The sequence below is a fragment of the Henckelia pumila genome, chromosome 1, assembly GCF_033568475.1.
Source record: "Henckelia pumila isolate YLH828 chromosome 1, ASM3356847v2, whole genome shotgun sequence".
NCBI lineage: Eukaryota > Viridiplantae > Streptophyta > Magnoliopsida > Lamiales > Gesneriaceae > Henckelia > Henckelia pumila.
Genome location: NC_133120.1, coordinates 93036873 through 93058683, shown reverse-complemented (window position 1 = coordinate 93058683; position 21811 = coordinate 93036873). Strand labels below are relative to the sequence as shown.

The 21811-nt window shown below is 38.0% G+C and overlaps 1 protein-coding gene across 1 annotated transcript; it reads left to right on the top strand.

The window, feature by feature from the left end:
* Nucleotides 1-1191: 1191 nt before the first annotated feature.
* Nucleotides 1192-4463, top strand: LOC140874744 (probable inactive nicotinamidase At3g16190). Its single transcript, XM_073278115.1, has 6 exons — nt 1192-1347; nt 1971-2041; nt 2150-2263; nt 2537-2771; nt 3983-4099; nt 4252-4463. Exons 2-6 carry the CDS (start codon nt 1991-1993, stop codon nt 4317-4319), a joined length of 585 nt encoding a protein of 194 aa, XP_073134216.1. The 5' UTR covers nt 1192-1347; nt 1971-1990; the 3' UTR covers nt 4320-4463.
* Nucleotides 4464-21811: the final 17348 nt, after the last annotated feature.

Genomic DNA, 21811 nt, shown 5'->3' with positions numbered 1-21811 from the left:
ATTCATAGTTAATATATTTGTGTATTTAAAAGTTTACAAAATAAAAATAAACATAATATTAATATTTATTATTTATCTATATTACGTAAATAAAATTCAAATGATATCTTTATACTATAAAGTCAACTTGTTAATCACCAAAGGATATATTACAAAATAAAAACTATATAATTAATAACATAAAAATCTTAATTTTATCTTATATGTTGAGATACTTTGTATATTATATCAAATTTAAATAAAATTTTGGTAAATAAAATTTTTTTACATCCTTCTTATATTTTCGTGAAAAAAATTTGTCTAATATTTTGCATAAGCATTTGAGATAAATTATAAATATTTTATGATCAAAATAAAATATTTTTGTTATTATATATATATATATATATGATAAAATATTATGAAAAACTTTGAAAAAATATTGAACTTTAAGTTGTTGATTTTTTTTAATAAAAAAATTAAGTTATTTATTATAAAATTAATGTATTTGTGTTTTTTTAAGGTAGAACAAGATTTTTTTATATAAGGAAAGATATTATAAGGGTAACTATGTCTAATAATATATTATTTATGTATTGTGGAGTGTTATTAAAAACTTTTGGAGTATAATTAACACTTCCCATGAATCATATATAATGTTTAAAATTTATCATATATTGTCTTAAATATTAATTGAATCACCCAAAATTGAGTTCTCCAGTTTTATAGGAATAGTAGCAGTTGGGAAAAAGGAAAATAATAAATACATAAGAAAATAAGAAATAAGAAATGTTTTCAAAAATAAAAATAAGAAAATAAGAAGAAAGAACGAGATAATCAGAAAATCCCAAAGCAATAAGAAAAGAGAATAAAAAATTCATAAATATATATAAAAAAAATCCAAACAAGAACCTTGGTAAAAGAAATAAAAAAGCAAGAGATAGAAATTTAAAAAATAATAACACATGACACGTGTCAATCAAATGAGATATATGGAGTACTATATATTCTCGGATAAATTGAAGCGTTAATCTTTAGATTAAGAAAGTGTAGTTAACATACATTACATGTTAAACTAAATGCATTTATTATCCTTAGTGAAACCGTAGATATTGAATGTAATATGGAGTGTTTCATGTTCTAAACTCTATATATTGTCATTCAATTTCTTCCGTAGAGACATCCTCTCATATATACAATTAAAAGCTTGTTTTTGTGCTTTTAAGTTTATTTTATTTTGTGTCAAAAGGTGATTACAATCAGATATACTTTTTGTTCGCCGGAGTAGCAAGTTTGTGTTTATTTGCTACTGGTAGTACCGTTGTATCCTGGGAGACAGACGTCTATACGATCCTCAAAACACCGTCGGTGAGGAGGCAAATCTTTTTTAAGGAAACTGTGTTCTTCACAGGCCTCGATTACCTACTTGTTTAATTCACTGGAGCCTACCATATTTCTTGTTCTTCTGATTATTTTATATTTATGAAGTTAAATATATATTTTATTTAATTGTTGAAATTAAATATATTATTTCTAATATATTTGTTCCTCCTTTCATATCCGACTAACAAGACTCAACTTTGAACAATTCTATTTTACATCGGGTGAAATATATTCTTTTTGTGTTTTTGTTGAAATATTCGCGCGAACTTCACACTGAAAAAAATAATGTAGATCATGTTTGTAAATTTTTTTTGTTATTTAATGTGATGTTCGCGAAAGCATGACATGAGAAAAAAAAATAGAAAGTGTTTTGCCGATATAACACAAAATCACCCCTCTTTTGAATACTTAACTCGACACGTGGGGTGCTACCTCTCACGAAAATCCATGAGGAGAATCGATCGAAAACGACGAAATTAAAAGATGCACATTTTTTTTTCTCTTAAAAAAAATAATAATAAATTTACACACTCGTGTTTTCAGTTTATATATACAATTATCCAAATATATTATTTACAGCTTTCTTCCTAACCTTTGAGCGTGCGTAGATCTAATCTTCTGTATCGAAATGAGTGAATCCAAGTGGAAGAGCACCGCTCTTCTTGTAATAGGCATGCAGTTAAATTTAAATTCATTTCACTTTATTTATTTCTTGCCTATATATATCAGCTTAATCTATCAATTATTTATTATAACGATAATGCCTTATAATTTTTATAAACTACAGAAAGATTTTATATTTCCAAGTAGTCCTGTACATCTAAGAGGCGCTGAAGCTATTGTGCCAAATGTAGTCAAGGCTGTTGAGGTTGCTCGGAGCCGTGGAGTTCACATTATTTGGGTATTTTATTTTTTTTTATAATAATCGAAGAGGTGGATAAATAAATTCCAGAATCACTTGTTCAAATTACATAACTTATAAGGTAATGTTTGCAAAAATTTATTATAAGTGATCTCGAACTTGATTTTAGAAGATCACGGTCGCCATTGAATCTGATATATGCTCCAAGTAACCGGATCTATATATAGATCCTTATAATTCCACCAAAAAAAATAATAATAAAATAATAAAATGAATGATGCTGTACGGATATATATTAATTAATTAATGAAGGTTGTACGTGAGCACCACTGTTCGGGCAGAGACCTGGAATTATTCCGCAGGCATTTGTACTCAGATGATAAACAAAAACCAGCTTGCAAGGGGACCATCGGTGCAGAGATTCTTGATGAACTCGTGGTACAGGAATGCGACTATAAACTAGTGAAGACACGATTTAGTGCATTTTTCAACACTAATCTTGATTCATATCTTAAAGGCCTCGGAGTCGACAGCTTTGTCATTGTAGGTAACGTACAGTACTCCTTCCGTTTCCACTTACTTAGGTTTTGTGTGTATTTTCAAAATACTTCGAAATGTAAATTTTATAAGTAATTTTTTATTTTATTTTTATTTAATGAATATTTTAATGAGATCAGTAAAATAAATTGTATAAGTGGTTAATGATATATATTAATTTAATAGGGGTAAATTGTGTTGGACTAATGATATTGGGCTTTTTCAATGGAAATTGGACTTGCCATATCATACATGTGGGAGTGTCGAACGTTGAATAAAAAAGAGAGAAAATGAGTGAGTTTGTTACACTTTACGAAAGTGTAAGATTGGTTGGTCAAGAGGTCCTCTTACGCGCGTGTGCACGTACGGGTGCATATTAAGGGTCCGATTTACACTGTAAAATGCTTGATTTGTGTTTAAGCATGCGTGCACGACCCGAGTGCGTCAAATTTTGAACCGATTAAGGAAAATTTTCCAACTAGACTCACCCGACTTTTGCTACTTTACTGCTTTAGTGAATTTTTTGTGCTTTCATCTGTTCAACTTTTGGCCTTTTGGATGGCTAGCCTATGACTGTTAATATGGATTCCAAGTGCCTATATATTGAGACAGTCTCCGGTCATTCAAACACACCACAACAACCATTGCTCATACTTTCCCTCTTTATATCGTTGTCTTCCCTGCTTTGGCTTTGAGTTCATGATAAAGTTCAGGTACTATGTCTCGGTTCGCTGGTGTCGTGATTTGTCTAAGTCGCTATAGGAAATCTACTCGTTGTATCTTGAAAAACATTTGTCCATCTTGATCCTTAAAGTACATATCGGAGAAGACGAATATGTTTTAAGGACACAGTATCTTGCACAGACATCGGTTCGATTTACATATTTTTTACAGGTTACATACACGTTATTTATATTCTTAATTAGCAATATGCTGCTTTCCTTTATTGTTCTATACCTATACGACACTGCTTGGTTTATTGCATTATATTTGTTGTGTCCATATATATTCCAAATTTAAGCATTTTGTATAACAAATGGTAAGAGTTGGAAAGAGTGCGTACATTACATATGAAAACCGAACTATATAATTGGGACGGACGTAAAAAGAAATGCAACCTAAATAAGTAGGATCGAATGCTTTCTTTAATGTAACCTATATTAAGTACCATTTTATTTATACATTCAGCAATTTAATTCGATAATTCGGTTACATATTCAGGCATACAGACTCCAAATTGTATCCGGCAGATGACTTTTGATGCAGTGAGCTATGACTATCCAACCGTTGCCGTTATCGTCGACGCCACGACAGCTGCTACGCCTGATATTCACCAAGGTGATGTATCTATAAGCAGAGATTAAACATTATTCGTTTTGAAAAAAAAAACTTCTACGTTTGTTAGATATCAATCAATTTACAGATTAAATGATCTGACAATTGCATGTGATAAAATTTATTTTCTAATATATTTTTATTTACTCTTCCAGCAAATATCTTCGACATGAAGAAAATTAAGGTGCTGACACCGACCCTAGAAGAATGGTGTGCTGAATAAAGTGAACATTTTATTAAATAAAAGGGTTGGTGTTTGTTGATTTTGGTAACTTGTTATAACCGGCCTATTCGTATGATGAGAAAACTCAAGTATCTTTTTATATTGAACTAGTATTCTATTTGTGCTTGTGCGATGTACGGATTATATCTCGCGTGTTGTATGATTAAATTGGTGGATGATGTGAAAACTTTTGAGTTTTAAATTAAAATATAAACAAATTTAATTTTACTGAAAATAATTTTAAAACTATAAAAGACAATCTTTAAATAAAACAGATGTCGTGTGTGTTGTATATGATGTTATTTTATATAATTAATGATAAAAAAATAGTAAAAACGAACATTTGAACAAATAGTTGAAATTCAAATTAGCTAAATGGATTATATATCATACAATTAGAAAACAAACAAATTATCTTATAAATTTTGGAAAACTTTCTTAAAAACAACGTTTGTTTTTGAATTTTTCTGGTTGGTCTTGCTATCACATATCAATATTTTGAGACCCTTAGAATTGGTAACTCTAGATACAGCGACATACAATTGACCATGACTAAACACGAGATTTCTCAAAAAAAGTCCTACATGAGACAATGATTGACCCTGACTTTTGTTGATTGTCATTGCATATGATACAATCAAAGGATACCGTTTTCTTTGAAATTTAAAAGGAAGTATTAATTGGATCAGAAGGTGTCAAAGACATTCTTGAAATAAATAATTTGTGATCCTCATTACTTTCAGTCAAAATTTGTCCTTCCAAAACATGGTTCCGAACCTCGTCAATATCAATCTAGTGTCATTGCATAAACCAAGAGAATGATCTATGTGTCGCAGCAACATAACCGGAGTTCCAACCTTCAAGTTAAACCAAGAGAATGATCTATGTATATTCGCTGGTACAAATCTGCTTCGTTGTTCTGAAATAAAAAATTTAAATTTTCGATGACTAAATATTCTTAAAGATCTGTGATATAAAATCTATTTCATCTTGGATTATAATTTTTTGGTATTTTGAAACAAATTCGATGTTTCCACCGATAAATACATATTCTCTGAACATATTTAATAGATCATTTCGTATGATCAATATATACGTTGTTATTTGTACAATCTTCCAAACGAAAAAAATATTTTGTTATTGAAAGATTATCCATCATTTTTTAATATTCGGAAACAAAAATAAGTTTCACTCGTAAATTTTTCCGTAAAACAAATAATTCCCAGTTAATAATTCATAATGTTTATTTAAATCCTGATATGTATGTTAAATTCAGATTTTAATAACGTATAAACACTTTGAAATGTTGCATGTGTTGGAAAACGGTGTTTAGATCAATCAGAATTGATACCCGGTGCAGCGGAAGTTTTAAAATTTTATATGGAACGATTCCATATCATGGGTATCAAAACTTTACGATTAAATTGTGCGTGTAAAAATTAAATAACAATTAAATTTTTACCTTGAATCTCGAAACGAGATTATGGACACCAACAGATAACTCTGCTCTTGTTGTATATCCCAGAAACTGATGGACGAACAATTCTTCAATCAGGTCCACGAACAGAATTCGAATCCCTCTGATAGATTGCACTAGAAAATCTATCAGAAGTTTCTACGAAGAGAATTAACGAATTTGATCCGTTAAACCAGACTGCAAATTCAAAATTCACAGGCTGGAATTTTCGAACAGAGAGAGGAGAGGGGGCGGCCACACCTAGAGAGAACAGCTAGGGTTTTCGAAAATTTTGTGACCTCTGTTGTGTAATTTTTGTACTGCAATAACTTATTTATAATGTGGGCGGCTAACAGCTTAGGGCCCATTAGTCATAAGTTCAAGTCTGACAAGCAAAGCCCGCATGTTCAGAAATTAATATAACATTCATCGTGACTCAGATTGATAAACCAATTTCACCAATGTGCACAGAAACCATTTCTACATCTTTTAAAGTCAAGATAAATTTTCTGAATCCGAATTCAGTGATTTCCAAAAATGCCCATCCCTATGTCATTTTAGGAAATCTTACTCTTCTACTCTGATATAAGAAGTCCCACTTCTTTATTCATTAAATTTAACTCTTTAAATTTAACTATCTCAACGGAAATTAGAAATCCATTACTTGTGTGACCCTCAATGGTTCAAGGATACAGCTAGCCGTGGGCTCACAACTCCTTGTGACTCGGAACAACAATTTCCGACTTGCCCATCGAATCATGGTAAGAGCGCCTAGCAACATCGCCCCATGATTCCCTAGGTATCACTGATAGTGCCTGCAAGAACCAATAGATTTTGGTTAGCGTACAGTACGGTCCCTTCAACCAAATATCCCGATCGAATCAACAACCATTGGTAAATCGAGAGTCGTTCGAGATTCGATAACTATGCAATACATCTTGAAGATCAAATAGTGACATCACATGTGCTACTAAGAAACCATTTCTTAAAAAACACATCATGTACTCTGGCCAGAGATTCGTCACACTAATATCTCCTCAGATTGCATAGGATATCCACACTATCAAGTATGTGGTGAATCCTTGACAACAAAGCATCGACTCCTATATGTGTCGTAACTGTACCCAATCCCGACACCTGATGACCCCAATAGAGTCGGTAAACGAGTCAAAGTACAGTACTAGCATATAGAGTCTCAATGATGTTTCAAGTAGTAAGGACTAATGGTGTACAACCAAAACCGCGGACTTTATCCACTCGATAAGTGATAACCACTTGGAAAGTCCGGATAGGGTAGTTCGATCATTCATCGTATGAATATCCATTTGCATGCTTTGAACATCTCTATGTTCTATACCAATGAAACGTGGTACTCGGCATCGCAAATTCTAGTCTCAATCTCGAGCGATCCTTATCCTTATTAACGGACGGCTCAATCGACTAGGAACTGTTTAGAATATACAGTGACTATAAGATGTGTTTCATGATAGCCATCCCCATGTGCCACCACATCTTACATACACTATAGTATATTCAAGGTCTTCATCTAAACATCTTATAGTATGTCACAACATAATAATATGATAAAAGATAAAGTAAATGCCATTATAAAAGTGTAAATTATATTAAACAAAAGATTGTTTATACATAGAGTCATAAAAGCCCTTAGCCACTCTTTCAATCTCCCACTTGCCCTAAAGCCAACTAGTCATACTACGTAGTCCCATTGCTTCGCGATGTTTGTCAAATAATGGTCCTGGCAAGGGCTTAGTAAGTGGATCAGCGATATTGTCTGCAGAGGCCACTCTCTCGACAGTGATGTCTCCTCTTTCCACGATCTCCCGGATGATGTGGTATTTCCTCAGTACGTGTTTAGATCTTTGATGAGACCTTGGTTCCTTTGCCTGAGCAACGGCACCCGTGTTGTCACAGTACACCGGGACTGGACCAACAGCTTCAGGAATAACGCCCAACTCTTGGACGAAATTCCTCATCCAAACGGCCTCTTTAGCAGCAGCTGATGCCGCAATGTATTCTGCCTCAGTGGTGGAATCCGCTGTGGTGTCCTGCTTAGAACTCTTCCAAGAGACAGCACCGCCATTGAGTATGAACACCAATCCAGAGGTTGACTTCGAGTCATCCACGTCACTTTGGAAGCTAGAGTCGGTGTAGCCTTCCAATCTCAATTCTCTTCCTCCATATACCATGAACATATTCTTAGTCCTTCGTAAGTACTTAAGAATGTCCTTCACGGCTTTCCAATGCATTTGACCGGGATTGGCTTGATATCTGCTCGTGACACTCAGAGCAAATGCTACATCCGGTCTGATAGATATCATCCCATACATGATACTACCTATGGCTGACGCATATGGTACATGTGTCATTTTCTCTATCTCTTCATCAGTCTTGGGACACATGGACTTGGATAGAGAAACTCCATGACACATAGGTAGATGTCCTCTCTTGGACCCATCCATTGAAAACCTTTTCAATATGGTTTCGATGTAAGTTGATTGAGTGAGTCCTATCATTCTTTTAGATCTATCTCTATAGATCTGAATTCCTAGAATATAGGATGCCTCACCTAAATCCTTCATCGAGAATCTACCTGATAACCATATCTTTGTTGACTGCAACATCCCTACATCATTCCCAATGAGTAGGATGTCATCAACATAAAGTACTAAGAATGTCACAGCATCCTTAATTACTTTCTTGTACACGCATGGTTCCTCCGGGTTCTTGATGAAACCAAAATCCTTTATTGTTTCATCAAATTTTTGGTTCCAACTTCTTGATGCTTGTTTGAGACCATAAATTGATCTTTGAAGCTTGCATACCTTACGCTCGCTTCCCACAGATGTGTATCCCTCATGCTGCATCATATAGATATCCTCCTTAATGTTTCCATTAAGGAATGCAGTCTTCACATCCATTTGCCATATCTCATAGTCATACCAAGCAGCTAAGGCAATAAGGATTCTTATGGACTTGAACATTGCAACTGGTGAAAAGGTTTCATCATAGTCAACTCCTTGTCTTGAGTATAACCTTTCGCCACCAATCGTGCCTTGTAGGTCAACACCTTGCCATCAGGCCCAAGTTTTCTTTTGTAAATCCATTTACATCCTATTGGAACAATTCCATCAGGAGGATCTACTAAAGACCAAACTTGGTTTGAATGCATCGAGTCTATTTCCGACTGCATTGCTTCAAGCCATAAATTAGAATCCGCATCAGAAATTGCTTCCTTGAAGTTTCTTGGATCACATCCAATATCGGGTTCACTTTGATCCCCTTCAAGAAGAAGACCATATCTAACAGGAGGCCTAGAAGTCCTCTCGGATCTTCTAGCAATAGGCGTGTCTTGTGATGATTCTTGAGGTGTAGGATCGTTAATTTGTATTTCGGGTTCTTCTCGAATTTCTTCGAGTTCCATCATCTTGCCTTTCTTATCCAATAAGAATTCCTTCTCCAAGAAGGTGGCATTCCTTGAAACAAACACCTTTGTTTCAGCAGGATGATAGAAATAATATCCGATTGAATTCTTCGGATACCCCACAAAATAACATAAGATGGATCGACTATCCAACTTATCTCCCACTGTCTGCTTCACGTAAGCAGGACATCCCCAAATCCTCAAGTACAAATACTTAGGAGCTTTTCCATTCCATAACTCGTATGGTGTTTTATCTACTGCTTTAGTGTGAACGTTGTTCAACAACAAAACCGCCGTTTCAAGCGCGTAGCCCCAAAACGATGGTGGGAGCTCAGTGAAGCTCATCATGGATCGAACCATACCTTGAATAATCATCAGTAAAGGTAATGAAGTAAGTGTGGCCAAATTGAGTACCAATTCTAAATGGACCACAAACATCTGTATGGATCAAATCCAACAGATTTTGGCTACGCTCAGGTTTCCCATTGAATGGAGATTTAGTCATTTTTCCTTTCAGGCAGGATTCACAAGTAGGTAGAGAGTTAATATCAGACATATCAAACATGCCCTCTCCCACTAGCTTGTTCATCCTCCTTGAGAAAATATGACCTAGCCTAGCATGCCAAAGATTTGCCGGGTTTTGACTATCGTTTTTCCTTTTATTTGTTGTTACCGGTTTATCGACATAATTCATTGAAACGTCTTTTAATTTTAAGTTATATAGATCGTTTTAAATTGTCCACTTCAAATCAAACATTCATTCTTGTAAATATTGCAAATCCCATTCACAAAATTACAAGAAAACCCATCTCTATCAAGCATAGAAATAGAAATAATGTTTTAATGAAATCTTTGGCACAAATAAAAAATATCTTTCTCATAATACAACTTAAAATTGGTTTGCAAAATTAAACAAATATTTCCCATAGCTATGGATTTAACTCTGGAACCATTCCCGAGCCTTGACTGGGTCTCATCCATCCTTAGCCTATTACTTCTTGTCATCATTTGCAACTCATTGCAAATGTGAGATCTACATCTGGTATCCAATACCCAAGAAGTAGTATTAAGAAAAACATTTATTTCAATGTAAAACATACCCTTTGCAGTTCGCAACTGCTCGAGGTATTCCTTGCAGCTACGTTTCCAATGACCGGGTTTCTTGCAGTGATGGCAAACTTGTTTAGATTTGTCCAATTTTGCATGTAACATTTGGCCTTGAGATCATGGTCCAACCATTTCTCTAGTTCGGCCAACCTTTCGGCAGTTACATCAGCCGGGGTTGTTTTCGGAGAAGCCTTTTCTAACACTTAGAAAATCTTTCCCGAACTTAGGACAATCTTAACTTATGGAATCATTCCGTATTGTTTGCGCCAGTAAGTTTGTTTTATTCGAGAAGGATTCACTCTCTTCTAAAAGACTTTGATCTTATACAAGCAATTTGCACAGATCCGATCCAAGATTGGACTTACACCTCTGCCTATCTCAGAACTCCTAGACACTCAAGAACACAGCCCTTGACTGTTTCTTGTTACAAAGGTAGTGTTTTACAGAACACTCAACTGATCTGATATAATCTTACAACTCGATATTTCTGATCGTGTATTCTCTTCTCTTTCTGTAGCTCTCTCATTTTTTTTCTTGCTTGTCTATTGTATTTATAGCCTTCAGAAAGTATCCGTTAAGGTGTCTGACAAGTCTCCTTAATTTGCTCTAAGATCTTGACTTTCTGGTTCTTTTTTAGTAACATTCAAATCTTCTTTTAATGCCTTTTGTCTTTTAGCACAAAAAGCTCCTTGGTTGTTGAGCTAATCTTCAATTGATCTGATACTTGCTTCTTCTGCTTCTGCTTCTTCAATTGATCTGCTCCTTGCTTCTTCTGCCTTTTCTTCTTCAATTGATGACTTAGGTAATTTTTCAAACATCGAAACTTAGATCTTGAATTCCTAACAATTTCCCCATTTTGGTGTTTGATAAAAGTAAGCAATTTATCTGTCATTTTCCCTCTTTTTGACAATCACATCAACTAATGATCTTTTCCTTTTTAGTCGTTCTTTGATATGCTCTTACTTTCTTTGAATTTGTTCCCCCTTAAAAGGTGATTCCAAATGAAGTGTTCATTTGGATGAATTGATTGATCTGGTTGTTTGATATGTCTGGTCTGGTCTGGTCTGGTCTGGTCCAATCTGATTTGATCTGACGTTGATATGGTCAAAATCATCGGGTCTGGTCAAGATTTGATCTGGTTTGGTCCGAATTTGATCTGGTAAAGCTTTGATCTGTTCTGGTTCATAGTTGATCTAGCCTCTTAGTTGATCTGCATCATTTCAATTGATCTGGTTCGTTTATGATTCGATCTGATCTTTTCACTTGCTTATAGCTCTTGATTCACTGATTTATGGGCAAAATGATAAACATAAAAGTTATAGCTCTTTCTCTTGGCTTTCCACGGAATCAAGAATCGCTAGATTTTGAGTTTGTATGTGAGAGATATACTCGAAATACTAAGTTGTGTCAGAAATTCTGTTCTGCAGAATTTCTGTGCAGATCTTGAAACTTCATCATGCTTTATCTGCTTCTTACACTCCGATTCAGATTAAACTTATTCAAGATGATTTGTAGATCATTGTCTTAGCTTCGTAACGCATACTTAATCATCCCGTTTGAATAAGCGAGCTGTAAGTTATGGCCAAAATACCAGAGCTGGTCTGTTTGATCTGGCTGTTGTAACTTTGATCTGGTTTGCATCCAGATCGATGTTGCGACCAACTTTTCGCCTTGATAACGTCCGAATTAACTCATCGGGCCTGAGATATGACTTCTATATATTTGAGTAATATTTCCAACCGTTTTAGCCTCAAGTCATTTGGATCACCAAGCTATGAGATATGATTGATTTACTGAACTGCGCCAGCTTAAGTTATTTGATCTGCTCCAACTTATCTGGATTCTTATCTCTTGCTCTATATCTTCGAGTTGATATGTTACCTCCAAGTTGATCTGGTTCCTGTTGGATACATTGATCTGCTTTGCTCAGTTTTTCTATTCTTCTTCTCGACTGATCTGCTTTCTTCTTCAATTAAGATGCCAGAGAGAATCTTCATTCCCCCTCAATCTGTTGCGTTTCTCTCCATATTTTGTGTTGTGTGGCGTGTTCTTGTGATCTTAAAAATCTCTTTTATATGTAGATGAAATCCCATCGAGCTTTTATTTTTCACAGTTCTTCATCTAGTCTCCAAGATTGGTGCGGGCTCGCATGCTCTTCATAGCAACAGTGCTATCGCGCTTTGGAGGAGCGCTACTGAAGCGCTATCGCGCTTCCAAGGAGTGCTAGCAGCGCTATCGCGCTTCTATGGGGCTTTAGTAGCGCTATCGCTCTATTGAGGGGCACTAGAAGCGCTATCCAGGGGCGCTATCGCGCTAGCAAGGGGCGCTACTTTCTTGTTCTGCTGAGCGACAATTTTCAAAAAAATCATATCTAACAATCTAGCCATCGGATCAAGCTGAAATTTGGACAGCAGCTTTAAAACATCTTAAACTTCATTATGAACGGTGAAGATGGGATATATTGTTCTCTAACATACTCAGTAATTTTCTGAAGTTTGTTGTACTATAATTCCTTTCTCAATTCTTCTCAGTACTTGTCACCTGCAAATACAAATAAAATATGCTATGGTACCCATATCTTATGTGGGTCCTCGATGGATTAGTCCTTTAGGAACCCAAGCTTTGATTAATCTAACAGGTCGATCATTGAAAATGTCTCATAAAGTTTGTATATTGTGTCGTGTGTGCTGGTGATATGTCTGTCTAGATTGATTGTACAAGTTAGGCCTCCAATATATCTTTTGAACGGATCTATTTTTGAAATAAGGTGTTCTATGTTGTACCTTCATAGAGTCTTGTCTTGCTTGACCATATCCAAAACGAACTGGTCTATTTTTTATCCGGCTTGAGTTAGAACTCTCTGGTTCTGTAAAGCCCCGTTTTTATCTTAAATGAGTTTATTTGAGTTAATCATAGATTACAGAGTTCTCGAGCCGGTTCGATTTTGATTAGGGTCCTTTTTGCAAATTTTGGAAATTTCAGGGACTAAAATGCAAATATTAATTTTTATATATTATCTACACTTGAAATTGTTTTCCAAAGTCCTCCTCCTCCTCCACAACAACCGAGAGACTCCATTGAAGCGCCCCTTTTGGATTTCAAGCTTCCAGATTTCCTCCCGAGCTTGATCCGGCCGTTAGAAATTAATTCTGAAGGCAGATTAGTGATCACAGCAGTGAGAGCTCCATTATACCGTAAGTATTTCTCCGATCAGATATGTTTTGATTTTCGGAGGTTGTTAGAATCGATTTAGATTCTAGTATGTTGTTCTTGACGGAGTTCTGATCGTTTATTATCTGTCGGTTTTGAAATAGAGCGACGTTCGGAATTGTTATGATTTTTGGAAGCCATTTTTGAAAATCATGGTTTTGAGATTTGTTGGGTTTGTCTTGTTGTTGTTGTATTAGCATTGAGTTGAGTTGATAACGGTATTGAACTGCTGTCTGCGTTACCGGTTTGTTCAGTTTATAGCTGTTATGTCGTCGGTTTGAGTTTTGGGGATTTTGAACCGTTTTTTAGTTGTTGGAACTGGGCTTATAAGTTGATCTTGGTTATTGATCATTCTTTTGTCTCCGTACAGATTCGTTTGGAGGTATCAAGCCCAGAGTTAGCAGCTGTTTGATCGTTTCCGAGATTTGAACAAAGAACGGTATAGAGCATTTCCTTGAACCGTTGCCTTGTCATTGTTAGATTGTATAGTTGTTGATACAGTCTCTTTTGCAGCGTATCCAGAGTTGGAAGCTACTGCATTGAAAGGTAAAAGCAGTCATCGTAGCGGGATAGCATACTCGGGACTGTGGTTCTCGAGTTTTCCCTTTGAAATCACATACTTGCATTTACACTTGTTCTAGCATGAGGAACTTGTGTCTTGTTTGATTGTATTGGCTTTTGTTAAATGGCTTATGTGTTATATTTATGTTATGCATTCATCTTGAGCCAATCTTGTTTTCAGCGTGCAGAACCGCCCTTTTTGTTTAGACGTTTGGGAACTATGATTGAGTGGCCTAGGTTGTAGTATTTCGCCTAGTGCTAGCATACTCATTATGGTTGCTCAAAGTCTAGAGAAGTGGGATACGTGGCACCACCTCGATTGGGAGGGTCGGTGAGTTGTTACGTGATCTTATCCTCGGGATCCCAAAAGCACAACAGCAATCCCTCGTTTATCAGATTGATATCCCGGTTTAAAAGACATGCATTCATTACATTGTTATTAATTTAATTGTTGTATTGAAATCATGTTGATTGTTGTATAAATTGTTATGTTTCTTTTACTGGGAATGTCGTTCTCACCGGTTATCCGGCTGTTGCTTTGTTTTGTATGTGTACTTGGCAACAGGTGGGGCAGGATCAAGTCAGAAGAGGCATGGTTAGCTCCGAGAGAAAGTTGTAGCAGTGAGACTCGGTTTAGAAGTCGTGTCAGCATGTCTACTTAGTATTGTTAGAACATGTTTAGATATCGAACTTCGTTATTATGTTGTATTGACATGCAAGCTTTGCCGTGTTGTTATCAGGGCATGTTCTATTTTGGAGTAGTTGTTAACTCTAGAACTTCATGTATTAATCGGAGGAACTGCATTTATAATGTATGTGTTGATTTGGATTGCATTGGAATAGTTTTAGATGGAGTTGCAAAGCATGTTTTTCTGCTGTTCTGTTTCTGCTGTAGGGGGCGCCCGAGCTGCAATTTTTAGCAGCCCGAGCGCACCCCACTCTGAGATCAGTAGCGCCTCTGTCCAGGGCGCGCTCGAGCGGCGGTTTTCGGCCGCCCGAGCGCGGCCCTCTTTAAAAAAAAAATTTTTTCCTTTGCTTTGCTTTTAGTTCTTAGATCTTGGTTGCTTAATTATTGTTTACTCCTTAATTAGATGTTTAGAACCGAGGTCTCACATTAAGTGGTATCAGAGCGTTAATATTCTTGGTCGAACTAGAGTGAGTGGGTAGATCGAGTCTGCGTGTATTGGCTCCTCGCATGTGTTTGAATTATTTTAACTATGTACTTAATTCCATGCGAGCATGCTTTATTATTGAGAGTTATTGAATTACATGGTTTTGTGATTTAATTTATAAAGCATGATCTACTTGAAATATAACTGTTTCTGTTATCGACTGGTATCCGATATTCCAAGCGGTTGTAAGGGCACTGATTGTAGCGATTGAGATATCTCGTGTCCTAACCTTTAATTATCAGATGGGTTCTCGTCGAGTGATAAACAGAAACACACCGTCAGTTATCCCTGCGACTGAGCAAGCTAGCACTGAAGTTGATCAGTTGGATGCTTTAGTGACTCCTATGGAAACCTTGCTGAAGAGGTTTCAGTCGTTCAATCCGCCGTTGTTGATGGGTTCAGAAAATCCAGTTGACTGTGAAAGTTGGTTGGATGATATGGATCAGTTGTTTGATTCCATTGACTACACAGATGACCGCCGAATCAGGTTAGTAATTCATCAGCTGCGTGGTGGTGCTAAGAGCTGGTGGATCATGACAAAGTAAGCATTTGAGAGTAGAGGTACAGAGGTTACTTGGACTCTTTTTAAATCTGAGTTTTATAAGCGGTATTTCCCTATCTCGTATCGTAAGGATAAGGGAGCAGAGTTTGCAAATCTGAAGCAAGGGAATCTGAACATTGAAGAGTATGTGGCTAAGTTCGATAGTCTGTTGCGTTTTGCACCGCTAATTGCCGGAGATGAAGAAGCTAAGGCAGATCAGTTCATCAATGGGTTGAACCCCGATGTCTTCACGTTGGTTAACACCAACAGGCCTAGCAACTTTGCGGATGCCATGAATTACACAAAGGGAGCAGAAGCAGGCTTGTGGAGGCAAAGAGGTAATCAGGGGGCACCTCAGCAGCAGAGGCAGTATCAGAACCAACCATCTCAGTACCAGAATCAGCCACCTCAGCATCAGAACCAGCAACAGAGGTATGAAGGTGGTAACAGTGGGGGAAACAAAAAGGATCAGTACAAAGCAAGAGGTAAACAGTTCAAGAGGCAAGGAAACAGTTCGTCCAGTTCCAGTGGTTCGAAGCAATTCGGTTCAGGACCGAGTACTGGGTCATCATCCTTGTACTACAGCAAGTGTGGAGGAAGACACTCACCGGATCAGTGTGTGGGAGTCTTCGGCAATTGTAACACATGTCAGCAACCGGGACACTTCTCTAAGGTGTGCCCTCAACGTAACAGAGATAGAGCTCAGAGTGGGAGTTCGTCTAGACCTGCAGCTCAGCCTGAGAGGCAGTCTTCTGCAGTGCACTCTTTCCAGCCTCAGCAGCAGAACCGATAGGGAGGTAACTCTAGTGCAAATCAGCCTCCGAGACAGCAAGCACGAGTCTTTGCATTGACAGAGGATCAGGCTCAGGCAGCACCTGACGATGTCATAGCAGGTAACTGTTCGATTTTCGGTTATTCTGCTCATGTTTTGATTGATACAGGTGCTTCCCATTCCTTTATCTCTGAGAAATTCGTATTATTGCATGCTTTGCCAACTGAATTGTTCCCTACAGTAGTAGCTGTTACTTCACCTTTGGGTGGAGGAATTGTTTCTGTCAGACTAGTCAGGAACTGTGAACTTTGTTTTGAGGGGAATTTGTTAGAATTCGACTGTATTGTGCTTGGGTTGTCAGATTTTGATTGTATTGTCGGTATAGATGCTTTGACCAAGTACAGGGCAACAGTCGATTGTTTTCTGAAGGTTGTCCGGTTCAGACCTGAAATGGCCGACGAGTGGAAATTCTTTGGTAAGGGATCTCGATCTAGAATTCCTTTGATTTCAGTGTTATCTATGACTCGTTTGCTACAGAAAGGTGCAGAAGGATTTTTGGTGTATGCAGTTGATGTACTGAAATCTAGCCCAGCTTTGGTCGATATACCAGTGGTTAGAGATTTTGCGGATGTGTTTCCGGAAGATGTTCCCGGATTGCCGCCTATTCGAGAAGTCGAATTCAGTATTGACTTAGTGCCAGGTACTCAACCTATTTCAAAAGCTCCTTATCGTATGGCACTTGTTGAATTGAGAGATTTGAAGGAGCAACTTGAGGATTTGATTGCCAAGGGATACATCAGACCTAGTGTATCGCCTTGGGGTGCTCCTGTTCTATTCGTTCGGAAGAAGGATGGTTCTATACGGCTCTATATCGACTACCGTCAATTGAATCAGGCTACAGTTAAGAATAGGTATCCTTTACCCCGAATAGATGATTTGTTCGATCAACTGCAGGGTTCTTCTGTCTACTCTAAGATTGATCTGAGGTCAGGTTATCACCAGTTGAGAGTGCGAGAGGAAGACGTTCCTAAGACAGCATTCAGGACGAGGTATGGTCACTTTGAGTTTATAGTCATGCCGTTCGGTTTGACTAATGCCCCAGCGGTTTTTATGGGTTTGATGAACCGTATCTTTCAGCGTTATTTAGATGAGTTCGTCATTATCTTTATCGATGATATTCTTATCTACTCGAAGAACCGTACTGACCATGCAGAGCACTTGAGGACCATACTGCAGATTTTGCGAGTTGAGCAGTTGTTTGCCAAGCTATCTAAGTGTGAATTCAGGTTAGATCGAGTTGTCTTTCTCGGTCATATTATTTCTGAAGATGGGATTTCTGTCGATCCCAGCAAGATTGAAGCAGTTATGAATTGGCCTAGACCTACTTCAGTGCTGGAGATCCGAAGCTTCATGGGTTTAGCTGGTTATTACCGTCGTTTCATCAAGGGTTTCTCGTCTATTGCCAAGCCAATTACCCAGCTGACTCAGAAGAATGCGCCTTTTGTTTAGACTCCAGATTGTGAGGCTAGCTTTGTTGATCTGAAGAGGAGACTGACCAGTGCTCCAATTCTTTCTATTCCGAAGGGTACTGGAGGTTTCACAGTCTATTGTGATGCTTCTAACCGAGGCTTGGGTTGTGTTCTTATGCAGCATAAGCATGTGGTGGCGTATGCATCGAGGCAGCTGAAACCGCACGAGACTCGTTATCCGGTTCATGATCTTGAACTAGCTGCGATCGTCTTTGCTTTGAAGATCTGGCGTCACTATCTTTATGGTGAGTCCTTCGAGATCTTTTCGGATCATAAGAGTCTTAAGTACTTGTTTTCTCAGGCAGAGCTGAATATGAGACAGAGAAGATGGTTAGACCTGTTGAAGGATTTCGACTGTGAAATCAAGTATTATCCGGGAAAGTCGAATGCAGTTGCAGATGCGTTGAGCCAAAAGCTTTGTTCTTTATCTCTTTCTACTATTGGTGTTTCTCAGTTGATCGATGATTGTTGCACTTCTGGTTTAGAGTTTGAAACAGATAGGGAGACTATCAGAGTGTTTGCTATTCAAGACGAACCGGAGTTGTTTGTTGCAATCAGAGAAGCACAGAAGTCTGAGCCGAGCATCCAGATTTCAGTAGAGAAAGTCAGATCGGGTCATCAGTCTGAATTCCAGGTTAGAGATGAAGTCTTGTTTGTGAATAACCGTCTTGTTGTGCCTGATGTTCCGGAGTTGAGACAGCGTATTCTCCGAGAGGCTCATTGCAGTCGGTTCAGTATTCATCCTGGAGGTCGTAAGATGTACAACGATCTGAAGAACCAGTTCTGGTGGAAGAGAATGAAGAGCGACGTAGCGAGGTTTGTATCTCGGTGTTTGAACTGTCAGCAGGTGAAAGCAGAATGGAAGCGACCAGGAGGTCTGTTGCACAGTTTATCTGTTCCTGAATGGAAATGGGATCACATTTCTATGGATTTCGTCACGAAGCTACCACGATCCGTTCGAGGATGCGATGTCATTTGGGTAGTGATCGACCGATTGACGAAGTCTGCGTGTTTTATTCCGTACAAGATGACGTATTGTCATGATCAGATGGCTGAGTTGTATGTTAGCAATGTTGTGAGATTGCATGGTGTGCCGAAGTCGATCGTTTCAGACAGAGATCCTAGATTCACTTCTCACTTCTGGCACAGTCTTCAGGGGGCACTTGGTACTCGATTGCATCTGAGTACAGCTTATCATCCTCAGACCGATGGACAGTCAGAGCGGACTATCCAGACGTTAGAGGATATGCTGCGAGCGATGGTGCTAGACTTTGGCACTAGTTGGCAGGATTCTTTGCCTCTTGTCGAGTTTTCTTACAACAACAGCTTCCAAGTGAGTATCGGTATGGCGCCTTTCGAGGCTTTGTACGGCAAGAAGTGCCGATCTCCGCTGTTTTGGGATGATTTATCCGAGTCACCAGATTTGGGGCCGAAAATGCTTAGAGATATGGCAGAGCAGGTTAAGATCATTCAGACAAGAATGAAGACAGCTCAAGATAGACAGGCAAAGTATGCGAATGTCAGACGTCGACCTCTGAGTTTTTAGCAGGGAGACCGTGTTTTCCTTAAGATTTCTCCTTTCAGAGGCACTGTCAGATTCGGTAAGAGAGGGAAGTTATCTCCGAGATTCATCGGTCCGTACGAGATTCTCGAGAAGATAGGCGATCTTGCCTACAGACTTGCACTTCCTCCGTATTTATCTGGTATTCACGACGTTTTTCACGTCTCTATGCTGCGAAAGTATCATCCAGATCCTTCTCATGTTCTTCAGCCTGACGAAGCCGAGTTAGATGAGACGCTGAGCTACTTTGAGCGACCGATTCAGATCCTTGATCGAAAGGAGAAACAACTCAGAACCAAGTCGATCCCGTTAGTGAAAGTGCAGTGGAGCCGTCACGGAGTCAAGGAAGCGACTTGGGAGACAGAATCTGACATGAGACAGCGTTTTCCAGAGTTATTCAGTTGACGTGAGTTCTTCTTACTGTCTTTAGTTCTTTATTCTAGCTTATGAGTTGTGGTTATCGTTGATTTCGAGGACGAAATCTCTTCTTAGTGGGGGAGAATTGTAAAGCTCCGTTTTTATCTTAAATGAGTTTATTTGAGTTAATCAGAGATTACAGAGTTCTCGAGCCGGTTCGATTTTGATCAGGGTCCTTTTTTGCAAATTTTGGAAATTTCAGGGACTAAAATGCAAATATTGATTTTTATATATTATCTACACTTGAAATTGTTTTCCAAAGTCCTCCTCCTCCTCCACAACAACCGAGAGACTCCATTGAAGCGCCCCTTTTGGATTTCAAGCTTCCAGATTTCCTCCCGAGCTCGATCCGGCCGTTAGAAATTAATTCTGAAGGCAGATTAGTGATCACAGCAGTGAGAGCTCCATCATACCGTAAGTATTTATCCGATCAGATGTGTTTTGATTTTCGGAGGTTGTTAGAATCGATTTAGATTCTAGTATGTTGTTCTTGACGGAGTTCTGATCGTTTATTATCTGTCGGTTTTGAAATAGAGCGACGTTCGGAATTGTTATGATTTTTGGAAGCCATTTTCGAAAATCATGGTTTTGAGATTTGTTGGGTTTGTCTTGTTGTTTTTGTATTAGCATTGAGTTGAGTTGATATCGGTATTGAACTGCTGTCTGCATTGCCGGTTTGTTCAGTTTATAGCCGTTATGTCGTCGGTTTGAGTTTTGGGGATTTTGAACCGTTTTTTAGTTGTTGGAACTGGGCTTATAAGTTGATCTTGGTTATTGATCATTCTTTTGTCTCCGTACAAATTCGTTTGGAGGTATCAAGCCCAGAGTTAGCAGTTGTTTGATCGTTTCCGAGATTTGAACAAAGAACGGTATAGAGCATTTCCTTGAACCGTTGCCTTGTCATTGTTAGATTGTATAGTTGTTGATACAGTCTCTTTTGTAGCGTATCCAGAGTTGGAAGCTACTGCATTGAAAGGTAAAAGCAGTCATCGTAGCGGGATAGCATACTCGGGACTGTGGTTCTCGAGTTTTCCCTTTGAAATCACATACTTGCATTTACACTTGTTCTAGCATGAGGAACTTGTGTCTTGTTTGATTGTATTGGCTTTTGTTAAATGACTTATGTGTTATATTTATGTTATGCATTCATCTTGAGCCAATCTTGTTTTCAGCGGGCAGAACCGCCCTTTTTGTTTAGACGTTTGGGAACTATGATTGAGTGGTCTAGGTTGTAGTATTTCGCCTAGTGCTAGCATACTCATTATGGTTGCTCAAAGTCTAGAGGAGTGGGATACGTGGCACCACCTCGATTGGGAGGGTCGGTGAGTTGTTACGTGATCTTATCCTCGGGATCCCAAAAGCACAACAGCAATCCCTCGTTTATCAGATTGATATCCCGGTTTAAAAGACATGCATTCATTACGTTGTTATTAATTTAATTGTTGTATTGAAATCATGTTGATTGTTGTATAAATTGTTATGTTTCTTTTACTGGGAATGTCGTTCTCACCGGTTATCCGGCTGTTGCTTTGTTTTGTATGTGTACTTGGCAACAGGTGGGGCAGGATCAAGTCAGAAGAGGCATGGTTAGCTCCGAGAGAAAGTTGTAGCAGTGAGACTCGGTTTAGAAGTCGTGTCAGCATGTCTACTTAGTATTGTTAGAACATGTTTAGATATCGAACTTCGTTATTATGTTGTATTGACATGCAAGCTTTGCCGTGTTG

What these genes read in the sequence shown, in the direction of transcription:
- LOC140874744 (XM_073278115.1), top strand. Translation starts at nt 1,991, where the DNA reads ATGAGTGAATCCAAGTGGAAGAGCACCGCTCTTCTTGTAATAGGCATG. An exon ending in TTCTTGTAATAGGCATGCAG is followed by an intron (nt 2,042 to 2,149) that starts TTAAATTTAAAT and finishes TATAAACTACAG; the next exon opens with AAAGATTTTATATTTCCAAG. An exon ending in GTGGAGTTCACATTATTTGG is followed by an intron (nt 2,264 to 2,536) that starts GTATTTTATTTT and finishes TAATTAATGAAG; the next exon opens with GTTGTACGTGAGCACCACTG.